At 45.1% G+C, this 21851-nt stretch overlaps 1 protein-coding gene and 1 long non-coding RNA gene across 4 annotated transcripts; both read right to left on the reverse strand.

Moving 5' to 3' along the window:
• Positions 1-1288: 1288 nt before the first annotated feature.
• Positions 1289-6505, reverse strand: CCNG2 (cyclin G2). The gene is made up of 8 exons (XM_055796849.1): positions 6242-6505; positions 5905-6043; positions 4804-4941; positions 3557-3807; positions 3304-3382; positions 3125-3223; positions 2020-2225; positions 1289-1510 (listed from the first exon to the last, which is right to left on the reverse strand). The coding sequence occupies exons 2-8, from the start codon at positions 6013-6015 to the stop codon at positions 1378-1380; spliced, it is 1017 nt and encodes a 338-aa protein (XP_055652824.1). The 5' UTR covers positions 6016-6043; positions 6242-6505; the 3' UTR covers positions 1289-1377.
• Positions 6506-8029: 1524 nt separating this feature from the next.
• LOC114013788 (uncharacterized) lies at positions 8030-21740 on the reverse strand. Of its 3 annotated transcripts, XR_003556975.2 has the most exons (4): positions 20946-21740; positions 15051-15152; positions 14314-14388; positions 8030-8633 (listed from the first exon to the last, which is right to left on the reverse strand). It is a non-coding gene; the product is annotated as an uncharacterized LOC114013788 (long non-coding RNA). The 3 variants fall into 3 exon arrangements; XR_003556974.2 differs by having other exon boundaries at positions 8030-8593; positions 14314-15152; XR_003556973.2 differs by having other exon boundaries at positions 14314-15152.
• Positions 21741-21851: the final 111 nt, after the last annotated feature.

The following is a 21851-nucleotide window of genomic DNA, read 5'->3' on the forward strand; positions in this document are numbered from 1 at the left end:
AACATGAATATACTGAAAAACAACTACAAGGATTAAATATTAAAAGGAATGTAGACTTATCAAGATTTACCATGTTAAGTCTAAGCTACTAGTATGGATTGGCAAGTTAACAGTTAAAATTTTAAAACACACTGAAGCATACAATGTGAACTTCAGTGTAAAAACCATCTGTATTAAAGAAAATAGAAAATTACTCCCAGCCACACACTTTACACTGTCCTTTAGTGAAAGCTAGTATTGACTAGAAACCTCCTTCTTGCCACACATACTCCTGTTGTGAAATAGGGATCCCTGAAGTTTATAAAAACCAAGCTTTTAAAAAAAAATATCTGCTTGGAGTACACAACTCAAGATCCTGCTGAAAAGGAGCACAGCATGTAAAGTGTTAAAGCAGTTTCAGTATTTGGCCCATATGACAGTAAATCGCTCCAGCCTAGTACTACGTACACTTATTATTCCACAGAACCTACTCGGCCAATTCGATCTAATCCCAAAACACGTGAGTAGAGGTGCCCTCAAGAGGACTCTAGTTCAACCTCCTGCTCAAAGCAGGATGAACACTGAAACGAAACCAAGCTTGGCATTTTGACATGTTGAATCCCAAGAACCTCCTTGGACAGAGACTGCACAGCCCCTCTCGGCCCACACCCGTGCTTGACTTTTCCCATGGAGTGAACTTACATTAACCGAGAACTTGGCATTCCTATTTAATTAAAGCCTCTCGCTTTTGCTCCATGCTTCTCAGCCAAGACCCCAAAATCTCCCCTCCCCAGCAACCCCCTTTGATACCAAAAGGCTGCTGTTCAATCCCATTTCTGGGCCCCACCCCCACCAAAAGACCATTTTGCCAGGCTGAGTGAACTCGTTTTGCTTCGTCCTGTGCCCCAAAGTGCTTTGCTACCTTGGCGGCTTCCTGCTGGACTCTAGTCTGTCAACATCCTGAGCCCAGAGCTGGACACTGTTCCAAATGAGCATGAATGCCAAGTAAAGGGAGGAAAAAACCCTTCTTGCCTCAATCCCTTGGCTATGCTCCCATTAACACAGCCCAGCACGCTGTCAGCCTTCCCTGCTGCCAGGGCACACTGCTCAGGTGTTCAGCTGCTCGGCACTTTGGACCACCAGGTACAGGGCTACACTTATACTTGCTGACAACACAACTATGCACAAACTTTTTTTGCTAAACTAGGGACCTGAACAGGGTTTTTCCTTCTTCCTTAAATTTACAACAACAAAAAAAACCAAGGCAGGCATACAAAGCACTGATACACCACAGCAACTCTTGACTTAATACAGTTTACGGGTAACCACCTCATTTATTATTGCCAAAAGACTCTATGGTGCAATCAAATCTCATCCTCATACAATCAAGACTCAATGCTAAGAATGACAGCTAAGAGTTTGCCACTTTGTCTTAGGTTTGAGTTCAAAGAAGAAGGTGCCTTCCAGATCACTCGGAGGAGAACTGCTAAGGCTTTCTTCTCCGCTGCTCATATCTTCACAGGAGTCTTCACTAGAAAGAACAGCAGGAAAGGTAATTTACACAAAGCACAAGCCCTTGAAAGTGCCAAAGTACTCAATCCTGTGTTTTCTTGCACCCTTTTCTGTTCCTAGTATAACATCCCAGCTCTAAACCCTTCTCAACATTAAGGCTTAAATCCTAACAAGGTACAATTTCCTTTCTCCTAATTCCACAATTCTCTGACCAACCAAAAAGCCAGTGTTCCAAGATAGCAAATGTAAATTACTTCAGAAAACTTAAAGGATTTGCAAGCCTCCCTGCCTTAAAAAAAAAAGGAATGCCTCCTCCCCCACCCTGCAAAGCAATTTGAGCACCACAATGACAGTTACCAATTTTTTCCTTCTATTTAAGACTTATTTTAAGTCCATCAGTACTTTCAAATCTTGCATTTTTTTCCTCCAACTAGTAGTGAATAAGCCTAGTTATACAAAGTTGCTATTAACATATACAGAAAATGAGAACTCCCAACAAATTAACCACCTGTTCTAAGTTTTACCAACCTCTCACTTTCATTGAAGCATCCACACTCTGGTATCGTTGGCAACTCAGGAACACTGTAGTAACTGTTTTGGAGATTCTGGGCTGTACGTCTCGAAACAATCCAGACTAGCTTTTTATGATCAGGCTTGCAACATTCAGGAGAAGAATAATCTGCTAGGCATTTTGAGACCAGTTCCCTCCAGTAAAGTAAGTCACTATCACTTATCTGAAAAGCAAGAAATAACTTACTTAGTCTACGACAGACAGGCTCTGAAGATAACCCCTCCCTCCATTTTACCTTCTCAGAAAAGACTTAGGAGAAAGTGAATCATAACTGTGATCCCTTTATCAAAGTCAAGCTGTTTTTGAACCTGAACTCCTATACACCTCCTAGAAACGCCCACACTGAAGTCTGAATTGACAGTTTACCTGTTAGTTGCTGTTAACACTTTCATCATCACTTCCAAAGGAAAAATGAAACCAAGATTACTCCATTTTAAAATGGAGTTCTCATACCTTAAGGAACTACTTCCAGCCCTCAAGAAACTGGGTTAGTTCAGTTTGACTGGAAGAATGGAAAGCTTGTTCTAGACCATCAACTGATAGAGCATGCAGCTAGAAGCTGTAAATCCTGTATGCTATTCAGGCAAAAAGAATAACCAGCCCAGCAGTCAACTGCAGTCCTAGGGACCAATCGCAAGGTTCTCTAGAACATACAGCTAGAACTGTGCAAGTTAAATCAGCTGCTTGTTAAAGCATGTATTGTGCAGACATCAGGTCAGCATTTCTTCTGATTTTAAACATTTAAGCTGGTTTTTAAAGCCACAATCCTTTTGCTGCTTGCCAGGCAGCTGCCAAGATGTGCCAGTGCAAAATGACTACCTGAGATCATTCTCTAAGCAGCAGGGCTTTTTTTTTGCTTGGCATTCTACCAATGACTGCATGTTAGTTACAAGAGTTGCAGACAGATGCTTCAAGACCCATTTCCTTGCTTATTTCAGCTGATGCCAAACAGTACTTTTAAAAATTGTACACTGACAGCAGGGGTCCCTGAAATGTTACACTGGACATCACTAACCCCACCAGTCCCAACAACTGCAAAAACAACCCACAGAAAACACTTACCTTAGAATGCTTTTGAACACGCAGAAGGATCTCCAACAGCTCAACAGATTTCAAAGTCTGAACCTCTAGAGTGAGAAGGCACAAGGCCAAGACAGATGGCTAAAAGGACAAAAAAACACTGCTCAACATATCACGAATCAAAACCTGCTCTGAAGTCAGAGGAAGCCACTTCTACTTACTTTTGCTTTAGAAAAAACTAGACGACAGTTACAAGCTTTCAGTTGTGCTTCCAATTTGTCGAGATTCAAGACTTCTTTCCTGTAAGACACCCAAGAGAAGAAGCACATGCATCAACAAGCATTCACTTGTCTGGAAGGAAAAACTAAGGAGCTGCCTCCTCTACAGCCAATGCCATCACCATTTAAGAGGCAATTAAAGAGAAAAAGGGCTTTGAAAACATACAGATGACAACCAACATGCAACTCAACCCACCTTTCTGAGGTATGACAGAGTACAATAGTATGGTACAAGTGCAAGAAGGTTAAGGCAGTAGTAGCTTTAAATTCAAAGTGCAACTTTTCAGAAATTATCTTTTCCATCCGTTTCAGGTCGGACACAGTGCATTTACATTGGCTGATCCGGATGATCTCATGTGCAGATGGAATATTGCATTCTTCTTCCACTACTCGGGCAGCCAGTTGGAAACAACAAACTCCAATGCAAGATAAATGCTTCGGTTTCACCTAAAAATAAAGAAGAAACACAATGAATACTTTCCCCTGCCTTGTAACACCATGTTTATCAAACAGCAACATCAACAGCTCACACCCAGCCTAGGTGAGCCGTTTTGAATATTCACAGTTCAACAGAAAGGGATTTTCTCATCACAACTAGACCTGATGTCCGTCAACTCACACACCTCACCTAGTCTTAACTAGTTTCATCACTCAAGTTGCAGCAAAACACAGCTGGCAGAGCCAATAAAGCAGTATCAGCCATGGCTAAGTCAGAGGAAGTGAAGTTCAGCAGCTGAGCACCCTCTATTGAAACCGTTCCACATCACTACACTACAAGTAATTTGCAGTGAGAACTGTAATACCCTGCTTCTCCAAGCAGCAACACTCGCTTACACTCATTTAAAGCCTATACAAATCCTGCCTGAGCCTGTTCTAGGCAGTCCTATCCCTCCACAACTTGTTCCTACCTCTGCTATTCTCTCCCATGTACCAGCGTAACATTTCCTGCAACCTCAAGGATGGTCAAACCAGAGAACTGATACAAATTCAGTTTTCCTGCCAACTTAATAATGGGGAACCAGTTTAGGTTCAATCCGTCTGCCATAAAGCAGCAGAAACATGGGAAGAAAAACAACCAGGAAATGACCATTTGGTATTAGTTCCAGTGCTAAGCTAAGCTTTAACACAGAACCTACAAATAGTGTGTAACAAAACAAGTTGTTTTATTCCTTCATTCCTCCTTTCTTAATCTACATCTATCTGGTGAAGGCTACGGGCTTAGGGGAAACAAACGATGCTGCTACACCCCTTTAGAGGTAAAAAGAAACACTCAACTTCACGTTTACAAAGGAGCACTTCAGAAACATTGCTAGTGCAGAATGAGTGAACAGCCACAGTTACATCCCAGATCACAACCTTCCCTTATTTGTCAGGCAAGAGAGTTCACAGGAAGCTCATGTATTCCCAGCTGACACTACAGCAGGTTCTCTCCCCCCAAAATACCTTCATAAGAGCCAAGAATCTGTCCAGAATGTTAACAGCCAAAACAAACGTTTCAGTTGCAAAACCGAAAAAGTTGGTCAGACTCCACAGATCTTCCACCTTGGCATTCCTTTGTCTCGGAGACAGAGTATTTTCATTCTATGGCAAGAGAAGCAAAGTCAGAATTATTCTGTGGCAGCAGCAACGACTGTGCCCACTCCCTCCCTAAGTCATCTTTTACCGAGGTCACGGGGAAACAATTCCTTTTTTCCTTAAATACTTGGTTTCTCATAACTTCAAAATAATTTTAGGTACTCGAGACCCAAAGCACACCCCAGGCACACGGATTACAGCCAGGTCCTGGGCCTCACTGGTGCGATACCCAGCACAGCCACATTTGAGTCTGCACTTGTTATTTTAAGACAATAGTCACCAAGTACATCATACCCAGTGACTGGTGACCTTACTGAACAGAGATGGCCAGACTTGGCTTATTCTTCCCTTCGCCTGTACTTCAACGTTTAAGCGACAAAGTTCTGCTTTCAAAACAAGCAAGGAGCCCGATCCCAGGGACTTGTTTTGTTAAACATTAAGGCTCCCTCCAGAAAAGCTCACACCCATCCCAAGGAATATAAGCCCGTCATAAACTCTGCAAGGAACTCTGCTCCTCACCGTGGAAGTGTTTATGCTTCGGTCTATTTTTTGCTGTTAAGCACCGTGTTGCTGGTTTCATTTCCCTAGACCTTGCTAAAGAAAAGCCGGTCATTTCCCCGTTAATTGCCGGCTTGGCACCCCAGCTTTCCTGCAGCGGTTCAGAGCCCCCGAAATGAAAATAATACACCTCTCTCGGGTTTGTGTTCCCTCGAAGTTTAAGCAATCGATATTAAACACCCGGGTATTTTACTCGCCCTGTAGGTCGGAGTTCTTTGATCACGTAGTGCACGTTAATGAACACAGATTAAGACAAAACAAAAGGCAAGCGTCGTTTACAGAGCAAAGAATTACCCTTGTCAACTTCGGGCACGTCTCTCAGCTCGGAGTTACTTCACACAACTGACATCCCCTGCCCCGAGGAGGCTGCCCCCCCCTCAGCTCCCCCACCCGCCGGCCCAGCCCCCTCACCTCGGCGGCGGCCTCGATGAGGCTGAGCCCCTTCTCGCGGGGCTGGAACCGCCCCTCCTGCTCCAGGTGCACATTCAGCTGCTTGAAAAGCCACAGCACCTCGCTGCTCATCTTCTCCCCCCGCCTCCGGATCCCTTCCCTTTGCGGCAGAAAAACCCGGTCAGCAACTGGCACCCCCCCCCCCCCCCCCCCGCCCCGCCTCCGCCCGCACCGGCCGGACAAAGGGAGCCTGGCCCCCCGGCCCCTCAGCCTCCCGCCCCCTCGGGGGAACCCCAAGGCTGTGGGGAGGCGAACAAAGGGGCCTGAGGGGCCGCCCCGGCCCTGCCAGCACACTCACCCGGGGCGGTGGTGAGGGGGCACCGGGCCCCCCCCGCGGCCCTCGCCGCTCGGCTCCCCCGCGGCGGGGAGGGGGAGGCGAGCCCGGCTCCCGTCACCGCACGGACGCGGGTCGGCTCCGCCGCTGGCTCCGCATCCAGGCAGGGCCGCCTGCGCCCCCGCCCGCGGCGGGCCCCGCTCGCCTCCCCCAGTGAGTCACGGCGCTGCCCGAGGCAGCGGCACCATCCCCAGCCGCGAGCCGCCGCCCCAGCCCCGCATCAAAATGGAGCCACCGCAGCCCCGCCCCCTTGTTTTTGTTCTGGCGGCCCGCAGATGGCCCCGCGCGGAGCGATCCCTCCTAGGTCCGGGCGGTGAGGCGGCGCGGGCAAGTCAAATAGTCCGCTTCCAGCCGTGCACCCTACGGGCGCCCCGGGAGGGCAGGACGGCCAGGACATGGCGCGGGCACCCGGCGGAACTCCCGCTCCGAGGGAAGCGGGACGGAACCGCGCCACTCCGGAGGGAGGGCGCGGCGTCGGCGGAAGGAGACAGGGAATGGTCACATCACGCCTTTAAAGGGACCAGAGAGCAGAGTCTCTGTGGCGGTGGATTTATTTTAAAAAGACCGCCCAAACCCTCCGCTTCTCTGATTGGCCCGCGCTCCTCGGTCGCCGATTGGCTGGCAGCGCTGCTTCCCCTCCCATCCCCTTCCCCACCCCGCAGGCAGGGGAGGGTGTGTTGTTTACCGGCAGTGATTGGCCGCCTACCGAGGGCGGTTCTCTCCTGATTGGCCAGATGTGATGTACCGCTGCCCCGCCTACAGCTGCCGGCCGTAGCAACGGGGCCCGAGCCGTGCGCGTGCGCGGAGGAGCCCCCTCAGACGGCCGGGGCGGGCCGGGGGGGTGCCCACGGCCCGAGGCTGCCTGCCGCTCGGCTCCGGGTATGCCGGGCCGCCGAGCAACCCTGCTGGCCCCGCAGCTCACCTGTGCGGTAATAAACACAAATACTGATCTGCTGCCCCGAGGGGCGGCCGGAGGTAGCCGGGCTCCGGTGGGCCTGACGCTCAGGTGTCTGTCGGGCCCTTCTCTGCTGCTTCTCGAGGGTTCAAAAAGCCCGTCTGGGGTTTAACACCCCACCAACCCCCACCCCACCCCACCAGCCCCCACCCCACCCCACCCCGTCTACAGCTTCAAGCCAAGCGTCAGATTTATTTATGGTCTGGTGTTTCAGAGTTGTTAGGATGTGCACATCCAAGCTTCTCTTTATAATCTCTTTATAATTCTCTTCATAATCCTGATCACATTTGCCTGGAGGCCCCATGCTTCAGGTAGAAGATGGCTAATACTCCTCTGGAGACATTCAAAACCCGCCTGGACATGGCTGTGCAGCCTGCTCTAGGTGAACCTGCATTAGCAGGGGGTCGGACTACATCTCCAGAGGTCCCTTCCAGCCCGGACCCTTCCGTGATTCTGTATTAGGTGAACAGCCAGCAGCAGTGCTGGTGCCTATCTAACCTCTTGCAGATCACTAGTCAAAGGTTGCATCAAAAGGCTTCTCAGCCTGCAGCTTAACGGAGCCCTCATGACAAGATCAAACAGGATCTTGCAAAATAAATCGTCGTCTGGAGGATTTGTGGGGCTGTTTCAACGCGTTCCATGTTCTGTCTGTTTTTTGTGGACAAACACAAAGGAACAAATGTCATAGGACAAAACCAACAAAACCACAGTGGCTGGCGATGCGTACATACTGGAGATAGTCTGTGGTGGCGACTCGAGCAGATTAGCATTCAGTTTCATCTAGTGAGGTTCGGCAGTTTCAACAAACAGAAAATGTTTATTAAATGTCACGGTCTGGAAAAATAAGCCGCCTTCTCTACAAAACAGTCAGCAATGTTGCTAGGCCAATCTCTATTTCTAGGCACAGTTCCTGTCTGCTATGCCAGTGATGACGGCCAACAATTTCTTCAAGTTTATTTTGACGACAAGCGCTCTTAGATTCCCATAAACACGCACAACTTTTCCTAGGGATATTCCAGATACAGGCCAGCACTCTTTTAGGTACCATCAGATATACCTAAGCACCCTTAAGCACGGCATCCCTGCAAGGTGATTTTTTTGTGGGATAAAAGTAGCTTTAAGCTCTGAAGTAAGAGATGTGGATCTGCTCCAGTTTGAACAATGATTACTGTTAATGGAGTTGACCAAACTGACTCCTCAGAGTGGCGTCATCTAGGTGATGTTTACAGGCTAAGGCTCCAAGCTGTAGTCTCTGTTATCCAAATGCCCTTGGCAGTCACCACTGTTTCTTTTCCCCCACATTCTGAAGGATATCTTGCCATCACAGAGATGGAGTATGGATGTTCTTCCTCTTCCAGCTGCTGTACTAAGCCACAGAATGGAATGTATGTTTCAGTTTACCTAAACAGCAAAACCCATTCATTTTGTAAACACACAGCATGACAATTCTAAAAATGCTAATTCAGACATCTACTTGAACACATAACATTCCTTTCCCTTTGCTAATTTAAACCTAACAGAACACTCTGTGAAATTATCAGTCATAGATCATGTAATTTGGGGGGGAAATTTGTTGCAAGAGCATGGCTCAACAGGGCTTTTTCTGCAGCCTTGCAGCAGAAGGGCTCTATCTACACTAGGAGAGGACTTCTCCCCCATCTTTGTTTCTCTGGAATTAATTGATCTGTTGCAAAGAACTAAGGAGGATCGAGAAAATAAAATAAAACAAAACAAACCCCAAGGATCTTCACTGTAAGTGATACACTTATCAGCTTTGGGATTATAAACAGGGAAGATGAGTCTGCTCCCTGTGCTGTTCGGACCTGACAGAACAATCAAGTGTTGCAGGAAAAGGAGGAGTAGTGGTAAGGTCTAGAGATAAAATCTTTTTGTCCCGTCATCGTCATCCCCCCCCCTCCCCCTTATGCAAGCAGTAATTTTCTTTTAATGTGGCATTTATTTGTGATTAAGGGATGTGTGCATGTGGGGGGAGAAATGAGAAGTGTTTCCACCATTATGAGAAAACACAATTTATCTATTCTGTAACATGCGGTGCTTTACAGAATAGCAATTCCTTCCTGACATTCTTTGGGAACTGAAAGATGCAGTAAGTAAAAATAAAGTTATAAATTCCTTAGCTACAGATGCTATAGCACTCATTACTTAGAAACAGTGATGACAGATTTGAGAAGGGAATTCTTGAGTTACACTGAACCGGAAGGCTGGTGTGAAATCAACAAAAAAAGGAATTGAAACTGGTGGAAAATCCATCTGAAATCTTTTGGGATCCTAATAAAAGCAAAGATTTATACTGAATCCTTAACTTCTGCAAGATAAATTTTAAACTAAATAAAAGTATTTGTTGTGATGTGGGACTTTCCAATACCATCAAATTGAACAGGTATTATTTTAACTAGCCTTGCTCAACTATCTTCCAATATGGCTTGGCAAAACTTGTCCTGGCACGTCTGCACAGCAATTCATTGGGAATAGTTATGGATGGCTAATAGCTGGGTATTGACTAGCAGGTGATGATATCAGAGGTGTTAACTGGGCCTTGTGGCATGTGGATTTCCAAACTGAAATGGGATTACAAACCTTTATGATTAAGGGACATGTGGTAATTACCACCCCAGACACAAGCCGTCTGCCCGCTCAGCAACTGGACACCCGGTTAAGAACAATGGGGGTCACTTTGAACAATAGTTTCCTTTGAACCACTTCACCAAAGAGCTCCACAGGCTTTACAGCCACTAATTAATCTAAGTGCCCGGCTTCTATCCCATTATACTGGCATGGAGAACAGCAGTGCTGAAACTGGAAGGCCAAAGTCAGAGTTGTTACTGCTCCTCTTCCCAGAAGACCAGACTGCTCCTCTGTGATGATTAGGGCCTTGGCACCTAATTCGGGGGCGTGGGGTGGGGGGTGGGGTGGGGAATGGGTCGAGTCTGGCCAACATCCTTGTTTTCTGCAGTGGTGGAAGAGACAACAGCTCATGCATGAATTAGCGTTTTCTTCGCACACAATTCAAGCTCATTTGAGAATATGGGTAAAGTATCAAACATCAAGAGAGCCTGTGTCAAATGAGATTAGTCCTAGAATCCTTTCCCCCCTTGAGAACAGCTTATTCTTTCACAGATCCTTAAGAGGCGCCATATAAAAAAAACAACCAACACAACCTGTTTTAATTAAATAGGATGATTTGACAGTTGGGTGTTTTCTGTTTAACTGAGGGGAGTAAAAGTAGGTTATTTTAGCAAATAAAATTAGCTCAGTGTGTACATTTTAGTTTTGTACAAAAATATACATATTAGGAAATTCATATAAAGGCTACATACGTATGTGTATGTACACACACACACACACACACATATACATCTGAGAGATATTTTGCAGATGCTTTTGCTTTTAGAAGCAGTGGGACCAGTGGCCAGTGATTAAAAGCTATCAAAACTGAAGCCTTTGCATTGGCTTCCCCTCACCAGGCCCTTTGTGAGGGAACAAGTCTAGGAGATTACACGATTCAGAAATCTGCCAGAATTTAAAACTTGTTCTCCTTACAGAAACCCCCAAGGGAGAGTGGCATTTGATCCTCTAGTAGCCATAGAAGCAGACATACCCACTGGTACTGCTCCTGTCTTTGGTACAGAGGAGTGTAATTTCACACTTTTCACCTCGTGCTCATGGAAGTTGGTCAAGTTCAGAATTCATAAATAAATGAATTTATTGCAATTTATTACGTGCAATAGGACAGGAGAACAAGGCTTGCCAATCAAGGATTAATGTAAATATGAGATTGGTGGTAGGGAAAAGGTTCACCAGTAACACAAACAAATCCAGGGATAAACAATGATAGTGCATGTATGTCTGTCTCAGAGACTGCACCCTGAGTTCAAAATAGCTGTTGAAATTAGGAAGGGAGGGTGCAGAAAAAAGAAACCCAGCTTGTTTGCTCAGGAAACTTTGCAGAAAATATTTTGAGCCAACAAGACCCCAACACAAATCAATGGAAACTTCAGGAGAGACTGTAAACTTTTAGAGATTGTGATTTTTGTCTTGCTGCTGCAACATACGGCAAACCAGTACAGAAACAGCATCTAACAGTGTTAATGGGTAGGCGAGAGGAACTTCCACAACAAGAGGAAGCTCACCACAAAGGAAAATGTGAGTTAGCCTACAGAAGAAAATTTATAAGAGCATAACTAGGCTGTTTAGGTGTATTTCTTTGTTTTGTAGAGGCAGAGTTTAAATGTTTTTTTGATGGGCACCCAGAAACGCTTTTCAGATGCCTGGAAATGCAGATGATTCACTGGGATCTTTGTTAACCACACGCGGCAGACTGCAGGGCACCTTCAGCCAAGCACCTTGCATTTTTGGGACAGACCACATGCAAGGAACCCTGGCTGTATACAGATCTGGGTAAATATACCCTACGACTCCAGTGTATATTTAGAGGAAGCACGTATCATTCTTGTACATGTTATAGATACTTACATGCACATAAAATTACATATGCATTCAACCTGGTATAAAGCCGCCAGGTACGGATACCACATACTTTGTTTACTGAAAAAAAAAGCAACCATCTTTATGCCATTGTATTGCTGTAAGTACCCCTACACTAGCGCAGCTGCACTGAAGTCCTGGGACAAGAGGAAGTGTGTCTGTATAATTTAAATCACAAAACTTGCTAGTATAAAGAAGGCAAAACTACAGCTAACCACTAAGGCAGCGGCATCGGACTTCTAGAAGAGATGAAATGTTGATGCGAAGCACTGGTGAGGACTACTTCACACCTCCATTTTCACTGCCTCGATTAACATTTGGTCTGTTTTCATCCAATTTATGCTGTTTTAATGCAGTGCTCTCCTCCTCACCCATTTCATCTGGTTTCATCAGAGATACTTTTGACATTAAACTGTCTTAGGAGGCATTTCTGAATCCCCTCTGACAAAAGAGGAACCTAACTTCTGACTCCCCAGATGAGGTTACCAGAAGAGAGAGATTAAAAAGTCTACTAGAAAACAGATCTTTCTTAGAAAATGTTCTTATTCCCTGTACAGTAGTTAGCACAAAGCTTGTAAAATGCAGCTAAAAATTGAATTGCTTGTAGTGCTAAAATCTTGATTCATGAAGGAAATTCCAAGTCTTCATTGAGAATTTTCATGGACGCAAAAGGATTTTGTTCCAGAAACAACATCGTGAATAGGCCCCTGTCTATTATTTCACAGCTCTGAGCAAGCCCATGTACAGTATGCTGGTAACCACAGAAATCCATGGTCCCTGACACTGACTGAGCGTGAGAAAATGGCTCAAGAGTGAACAGCATTCTTCGGTGAGCCTGATTCTCTGTCTGTGTTTTCGTGAAGACCCCTGTCTGCACAGAGCTGAAAAGATCTTGAGCGGTGTCAAAAAGGTACCTGCCAAGCTTGCAAGCACAGCATCCAATGCAACCTACTTTTGTAACAACATCCAGACTCCTTTTGGAGGCCTTGAAAATGGCTCTGGCATGAGAAGAGGAAAGGGGAACTGAAATGCACCCCCACACCACTGCAAACCCTCACATAAAGACACTAAGAAGGGGAAGGCACTTGTGGATGACTTTACCACGGCCACGTCAGCTCATGGGTTGTTGTTGCCTCACCTTGTTCAAATTCCACTCTGCACTGAGAAAAAGGAAGAAACCAGGAAAGACTCCAAATCCGTGACACATTTCGTAACTTACCCAGTGAATACAATTATTATTCATGTTTTCTGTGCTGGGTGGGTTTAGGTGCCCTTTGGATTACAGCTCCTTTGTGAGCTAGCTCAGTCTCACTGATTTCCATTACAGCTGTTGTCAGAAATCTATATTGCATCTTCAAGCCTACTAAAATATTGCTTCCTGTCTTTTTTAGATAATAATATCAGATGCATATACCAGTGTTCTGCAGGAAGGTGTTGCAGGCAGTATATGTAATGGCAGCTGAAGACGCAGACCCAGTTCTGATCCCACTGACATTGCTGTGCAGCAAGGGTAATCTTTTAGAAGCCAATAGAATTACACCAAACGCCTGAGCAATGTGCTTCAGTGCTTTTATGGCAATAATTTGCCTTCAGTGTGAGTTAAATTGTCTGAAAGGAAGCTGTATGTTTCAATAACCTTGTGCTTGTCTAAGCATGACCACGTAACTAGCAGTTTGCTTAAAGGTTTCTTTTAATAACAATTTGTTACTGGAAGGTGCGTTTCATTCACTGTATATTTTTGTCACTTACTTCAAGTGGGTTCTTTTATTTAATTGACAAGATAATTCTAGGCAATGTTGTACTTAAGGCTTTTTAAAGTATTTTTTTTAGAAAGGTAGTTGTGCATAATTTCAGAAGGCATTTTCAAAATCATAGGGATTCTGCATAAATGGAATTTAAATTAGTCATTAAAAGTTAAACCAATCAAAAATAGAGCAGTCACCTTTCTGACTGCAGAACCAGGCAGCTGTTAAGTAAAATGACTTGCTAGGAGGCATTTGGTTATGAGGACTGGGAATGGATATTTTAAATTTATTTTCAGATTTAACATAGTGCAAATTGGTTTTATGTAATTTGGATTAAACACCAAAAGGCCCAAAAGAACCTTTGCACAAAGACCATCCACAAATCAACAGAAAAAGACTTCCATCTTGATTTTTGTTTTTTTTAATTGAAGCAAGCATCGTGACAGAAAATAGCTAAAATCACAAAGTACAGATGTTCTGTACCAGAGCTTATAGGCTTTTGACTTAGGCCTCATCGGCTTTTAGCAGAAAACCGGCCTCTGTGGCAGACAGAGACAAATTTCTGGCCACCAGTCAGATATCTCCCCTCGTTTCCCATCGTGCTGCTCTCTGCTGTCTTACCAAAGACATTCTCAATTCCTTACACATTTGCTTTTCAGATTATCCAGTCTTAGTTCTGGAATACAACAGGCCATTTCGTTTCAGTAAGCAGACCTTCTAATGACCCAGGCTTAATATGAAAGCCTCCAGAGATGAAAAATCCCTTAATTATCTAATGTGCTGTGAACAAAAGACATCTCATTGTCCTTTCCCAGGGTTTCTTAGCTTACCTTCTTGTATGTCTTTGCTAAAATCAAGTTCTTCAGGGCAATGTCTTTTATACTTTCTGTAGGGATAACCATTAACTGTAAATAAGAAATCATGTCAACTTGTATACTCTTCCCTTTATCAGACTATACAAACACAGACCACCACAAATTAGCACAGATGGAAGGTTTTTTCCAACTGGAAGTGTAAAAATTTCCACCCCTCAAGTCCCATGGATTGGTTAGTCTTATTCAAATAACTAGCAGTTGGAGTTCTGGGAGTCTCACAGAGTCGGCCAATCTTACTCTATTTCCTGTGCCAGAAATGGAATATTCCATTTTCCCCCCTTTCTTTCAATTGATAACTACCTTCAGTCATTTCATGTCCATTGGCACATATTGTCCTTCTCATATTTCCCAATGATAATTTATATTTTGTTTGCTCTGTGCTAGTGTGAACAGAGATGTACAAATTTCCGTGCATAGTACCACAGATGTTTTCCAAGTAACAGCTGCAGGAACATTTCCAGCATAGTTCTATCTTAAGCTGCCATATCCAGGCACATTTCACTAACATACTCTTGATACTTGCCAGAAGAAATAATTCAGATGTACTTTCTCAGATGTACAGTCAGTAGGTAGCTCTGCCTGTCTGGAAATATCTGGGTCTAACTCAAGAGTTCAAACTGACTAACCTTGTATTTAGGATCACGTATCACACAGATCCCTAAATATAGAGCGTGCAGAAAATCCTCTAGCACCTTGCCTGATCTGTATCTGCTTGCCTCCCGTTGTCACTGCAGTCCGTGGAAAAGCACCCATCTCCTTCATTGGAAAAAAAGTCAGGCCCAGTAGCAAAGATTCTGGAATGAGACAGGAAACAAAGACTGCTGTATCCAGTTGAGCTGCCAGATGATGTTTAGCAAATAGAACTTTATGTCACTTTTGTAAAATCTGCAACCTTTCTTCTACCCAAAAGAGCGTTAGTGAACATGATCCTGACCCACACAGAAAAGTGCAAGTCACTACGTTACTGGGCAGCAAATTACCCTTTTAAAAAGGCAGGTGTACAAGTGTCACAGAAATACTACACATTCTGCAAGATTACAAACTCCTGCAATGCTGATATGAACTCTCCAGGACATAAAATAACCAATTATAGATGGTGATGTCTACAGTGACATATAACCACAGTGAGATAATTAACGGGAATTGCCTTTAAGTAGTCACATAGAGAAAAGAATGGAATTTTTATGTTCTGTAGGGGAAAATTTAAGAAAACCTGTATTAAATGAGCCAGAGAGAATGAATTTTTAAGGTACTGTTACTCACATCTTCTCCCTTCTTGAAGACCACGATAAAGTTGCTTTAGCTGAAGACTTGTTTGGAGCGGGTTTGCTCAAGAGTACACAGCTGTTCTTGCCTCGATTTACCTTTATCTCCGTTCCCATGCACTTACCCATTGTCTTGTTTACATGCAATGTGGAAAACCATTCAAACTCATTTAACTTTGAAATTAGCCTTGCCCTGAGCAGGAGTTTGGCCTAGGAAACCTCCAGACATCCCTTCCAACTTCAGTTACTCTTTGATTTTATGACTATTTATTGCAGTTTACACCTTTGTTTTACAGTGTCCCTTTACCTACTGGTCTTGGATTGTGAAAGCTGGTCATTTTCTACTTCTCCTGTACTGCCATATTACCGCTCTGTTTTGCTTCTAGCACTGTTAAGAATGGCAATAAGAAATTACATTTAGTTTAGAAAGCAATTCAAGAAAACATGTATCTTCAGATCAAGTTAATCAAGAATTACACTTAATGGCAGATGATGACTATTTGAATAGAGTTTTTTTTGAAAACTGGGCGCCATTTTATGCTGTAGAAGGGCAGGTCAAAAGTTTGGATACAGACAGTTGAAGAAGGATTCTCCCCCCCGCCAGTAATTTGGATCCAGGCAGGCAGACCATATATATGAAACAAAATTAAGGAGGAACGTGCATGAAATATTACTATCAGCTAGCTGTTCCACTATATCATTCATGATGCCAATCCTAAAAGGGTAAAATTGGAAATGCTGTAGAGGAGGAGCCACATTCCTATCTGCTGTTGGCAGTCTCACATGTGGCGACATGCATTTCTGACTTGTCATCTGTTTTCTAGGAAGAACGATTGATTTACAGGTGCGATCCCTAGGGAGAGCGACACAGTCTGAAGGTTTTGCTGTAACCAAGTTAAATGGAATAGATTTTGAATAGATTAGAACATTTTCCAAATAGTAAAGCAAACCACAGAAAATCCCTGTTCTGGTTAAGAAAATTTCATTATGGGGCCATTTATTCAGTAAAAATAAATCAGGTAAAAAGGTTAATTTAGTGCCTGCAGTTCCCCTCTCCAAATTAATCACTGAATATGAAAGAGGTACTTAATTTGCTAAATGTAAGCATGTATTTCACTGTCCTGGATGAAAGCAGAAGTGTGTCTTGCTGTTTCAAGAAGCTCTGTGGTGGAAACAGACAGTAAGGGAATCTTCTTCAGCTCAGATAGAAGGGTTCGTTTTCCTAGTAAATAATTTATATTCCTGCTGTTAGGAAGAAGTTGCGAGAGGCCGTAGGAAAGCAATGTGGTAACAGCTGTGAACTCCTAAGAGGCCATGGAGATGTTACACTTGATCTGGCACTCCTGTGATTCAGCTTATGATGATTTCTGGTGTCAACAGACTTCTTTCAACATGTGATTCTGTAGACTTACCCTCAAAACCAAATGGCTACCTGAGGCTGCCTCTCCCTGCATGACAAGTGATAGTTTCTGATAAGGGAGAGCACACTGACAATTGATTTAAAAGAGACAGAACAGATTGCACAGCTGCAGTTTGTTGACTGTGCATACTACATGCAGCCATGACTCCTCTTTACTTTACATTATCTTTATTAAAACATGGATTTAGGTATCTGAGACACTTCATGTGCAAGCTCTTTTTTTTTTTACTAAAGCTGACAAGTATTTGGGCAAGGAATTTATGTTGCTTTTTTTTTCATCTCTTTTGGGAAAAGTAAACCAACATAGAGTGCTTTGGAAAGGGGGCTTGCTTGCTGCTGGCCTTTCTTACCGGCCAGATGCTTCTTCCTGTTCCATGCCAGGACAACAATTTAGCTTCAGTTTCACGCATGGAACAGCTGAATTCTGCTTGTGAAACTGAAGCCAGGGTTTGTCTGTCCAGCTGCAGTGGAAATCTACATTTTAAGCTGGAAGAAATGAAGGACCCTGCATCTAGTTTCTTTTTTTCCTTTGCTAAATACTTCAGGAATACTGTATTTTTTTTTTTTCAAAGGGCAATTCATTATTGCCTGTAAGAACAAGCATAGCAAACGTACCTACAAGGTAGAACAGTCTTATAATTTGTATGAACTAACTTCCACACTACTTGAACTTGGGAAATTAGCATTCCATTGATTGATTCATTGCACAGAAAGAGTAAGATCTGCAAAATAACTATCCATTCTGGATAGTTCAGTTTTCACAGAGGTCAAACAAAGACAGTTCAGTGCTCAAACCCGTTTTATTCCCCTTTGAGAGTTCCTATGTGCTGCTGATTTTTATTTGATGAGCACTTACTCCCAGGAAGCTGAGCAAAGTCTTGTCAGGTGATTTCACCGTAAACAATATTGTCTTGCAAACTGTGCCTCCAGACAAAGAAAACAGAGTGTAACTTTCTTTGCAGCTTTTGAAAAGTTGCTTCTGAGACTGTTTCCAGTCTTTTAAAAAAAGGAGTTGCCTCCAAGAAGAGAAGTCTTTCTGAGCCTTGAGTAAGCCTCAGTATGAGATCTCTTCAGTGCCATCAGCGTACATATCTCTTCTGCTGGCTTTGATGAGCACTCAGATGCCTCTGTGAGGGTTTCCTCTACCAACAGCCCAAGCTCAGCCTAAGGCAGGCAGAGGAGATGCTCCAGGCCCTTCCTCTTTTGTGATCAACATGACTTCCAGGGAGAGCTCTGCTGCTCACCAAACTTTATCTCTGAGATCGGTTTGGAAAAGAACAACAGAACTTTTTCATTAATTTTTTTTAAGGTTTTGAGTGTTTTGCTCTTTAAACCAACATCAGTATTTCCTTCTCTGGGCTGATCAAAACTTGCTTGTTGTTTTAAAGATCTCAGGTTAGTGATAAATATAGATGAGTTATATAATGGTTGGAGTCAAAGCACCAACAGAATAACTACTCTGCCACACTACACTGAACTCGACCTGCTAAATCCAAACAGCAGTTATAAAAAAGTTTGCATGTGCCTAGCCCCTTGGGATATTCAAATGCTTTGCAAAATATTTTAATTTAGTCTCACAACCAACCTGACACAAGGGTAAATTTATCCTTGTTCTGAAGTTGCTGTCTGCATACATATTTGAACTCATCAAGCTTGCTTGCCCATGCTGGACTTTGTGTGCGCCCAAGTTCGGTGGATATGAAAATTAGTATTACCCTTTGCATCTGTTGGTTTAATTCACTGGGCAAAGGTCATGCAGTGAATAGCGCTTGGGTCTCCAAAGCAGAACACGGAGCCAAACCACAAGATCATCTGTTTTTCCCTCTGAAGGGTGTTTAAACAGCACAGACAGAAATGTCTACTGCAAAGTTATGTCCCCTCCCTTTTCCACATACTGGGATTTGGCTGTGAATCCTGTAGTCTGTCTTCTTTCCCTCCACTCAGCGGTAGAAAAATCAGGCACCACGTAAGGTAAAAGGCAGGACTACACATGCCTTATATGTGGGATTTTCTTGTTTCCACTAACATTGATCCCTCACTGGTCTGATATTTACTGGTTTGTCACCTTCCTAGAGCCCAGTCTGCGTTAAGGCAGTGGCTGCCTGTGTAGTTATACTTGCATGCCGTCACACTGTCTTGGAACCAGGCTGGGACACATTTAATTTTGCTATAACCAGGGCAACCCATATTGCTGTAAGTCCCCTGCACGCCTGGACAGCGAGTCCACTGTACCTGCTGCCTGTGACAGTGCAGCTGTCCTGTCAAATCCCTTTAAAATAGACAGGCTTCATTTCCTCCCACAGGAACGAACAGGTCTTCTCCCTGCTACTAAAGTGTACTTCTTCCTTGGCTGACGTGGCACTTGGGGTCTTTATACTGTTCCAAGGTGTTGGATTTTTGTACAGTGTGTCAAGTCCCTGCATGCAGAACACCTGCTCGTAATGGTGTAATGGTCTTCATCCAGGTGCACTTCATTACATTGACCAAGTTAATTTTTTTTCTAGGTTTAATATTGCCTCTTTTCCTTTCTCCCCAAACACATACAGTTCTCACTGGTTGCCTCCATCTCTTTCTCAGCATTCTGCCTAAATCCCTTGGCCTTGGCAGTCACTTACTTATGGCAGCCTGCCCGCCATAACCCTCAGCTGCTCTGGGCACATGCTGTGTCTGTCTTCTCAGAGTGTGTTCAACTGTGATGCTGTTTTGACCCCTGGGCGGTTGTGCCCAGACCTAGGCCACCTCCTACAGAGGCTTGAAGCCGTCCTGGGAGACCTCACCTTCAACTGACTGCCCTGCTAGGAGGACCTGCTCTGAGGTCCCTCTTGCACCAGGCAACTCCTCAGTCTCCAGCATTTCCTTCGGAAGGAGTACTAATCCAGTACCCGACTAGTTTATTGCGCTACTTTCAACTCAGCTGGGTGCTGCCTCAATTGTCCCTTCCTACTGTTACTGAGGACAAAGGACTGTAATCATATGTATCCAGCTGAGGGCATATTCAGCACAAGACAAATAAAAGGAACTCTGTTGCAGTAAGTCAGCACTAGAGGTTCCTGCCAAACCATCAGTTCCACAATCTGCTGGTCTGGGGATGTACCGCACTGCCTTGGGCTCCCAGCATTGACATACAAAATGTTCTGGGAAGGGCCCTGATGGAAATCCCTTGAGCAAATAGTCAGACTATGCAAGAGCCGCTGTAAACTGCGGGAGTGGAACAATCTGAGGACAGTGTTGGTCAGACCTCCAGCAAGAATTTCCCAGCTAAGCTCAATTATCTTCACTTGATCACTGCCACAAACTACCAGTGGTGCAACAGATTTTGGAAAACCACTGCAACAGCTGTAGACTTCTTCAACAATGATCCTTAAATGCTGAGACCCAGAAGAATTAGAATGAAAATGTAAAAGCCAGATAAAATTCCTGTGGGACTTGCCCTTCTCTGCACCTTCTTAGTTCTAAAAGGCCTATCTGATTTCAAGATAAAAAGTAAGAAAAATGAAAGGGAGCAGCACACAGCAAGCTTGGATGCGAAGAGCTCACTCTATGCATAGAGGAGTTTGCTGCTGCAGCAAAAGTAGCCTTTTATTTCAGTCTTGCAAGCGTGGCCTGAGAGTTACTAGAGAAAGGGTTAAAAATGCTTATGACAGATGAATTTTTAGCAAACTGATTCAGAGTTAATTTATCAGGAAATAAATAGAAAAAAATTTCTGTGCTCTCTCTACACTTGATTTATGTCACCGTGCTTATCATCTCTAGAGGAAATCCTCCTTTCTGTGCTGCCTGAACAGCTCATAACTACAGATACTGGAAGGAGTTTAAAGAAAACAAGTTGCCTTTGCTCTGAAGTTATTGCTTTTATCTGTTAATTTCAACCTCTGGTGGTTTAGCAAGGTTCTGCCACTCACCTTCACAGTGCCAGGATTTTCATGCAAAGTATTTATTCTCTTCCTGGTCTTCACTGTACGGTGGTATAACAAACCCTCAACCTGCTCTGGGAAAACAAAAGAAAGAGGAAAGGACGGAGGAGAGGACGGAGGACTTACAACAAAACTGAACACTCACAAACTTAGGTGTCCAGTTCTAAAGTCAGGCAGACAAAAGGCTAGTTGGATCTGTGGGAAAACCTCGCGGCCTCCCTGGCACGTCAGGCATCTGTCTTCTGCTACGGGAGTGGGGCTGGCAGGCAGAGCCTGGCCCCCGGACACCGGGAGAAACCGGGCAGCGGGTCCCTCCTGCCAGCCTTCGCGGCGGGCAGGGCCGGGGCCGGTGACGGCAGCGGGCAGGCCCCCGGACAGCCCGCGGGGCACTCGGCCAGGCGGCCCCGGGGGGACGCGGCGCCTCCGAACGCCTTCGCTCCTTGTTTCGCCGGGGTTTTAAACGAAACTTTCAAAGCTTTACCCTGCCTGCTGCCCAGGCGGCACCGAGGGGGGCGAGCTGACACCTCCTTCGGCGCCGGGGCTGGCGGAGGAGCAGACACACGCCCAAGGCGCCGCTCGCCGGGGGGAGCTGGCTACCCACGCGGCCCTGCCCGGCGGAACCTTCCCCGCTGCGGGCCGGGCTCCGCTCCCGCTAGCCGAGCTCCCTCATCCGCACCCCCTCAGCGCCCGCCCGTGCCCACAGCCGCGCAGGCGCCGCGGAAGGACGGCGAGGCAGCGGCCGCTCGCACCGCGCGATCCTTCCGCCGGGCGGCCCGCGGCAAGAGTCCCCCCCTCCCCCTCCCCCTCCTCCTCCCCCTCCCCCTCCCCCTCCTCCTCCCCCTCCTCCTCCCCCTCCGCGCAGAGCCGCCCCCTCAGCGGGCCGTGGCGCGGCGC

This window comes from Falco peregrinus, chromosome 2 (genome assembly GCF_023634155.1).
Source record: "Falco peregrinus isolate bFalPer1 chromosome 2, bFalPer1.pri, whole genome shotgun sequence".
Lineage (NCBI taxonomy): Eukaryota > Metazoa > Chordata > Aves > Falconiformes > Falconidae > Falco > Falco peregrinus.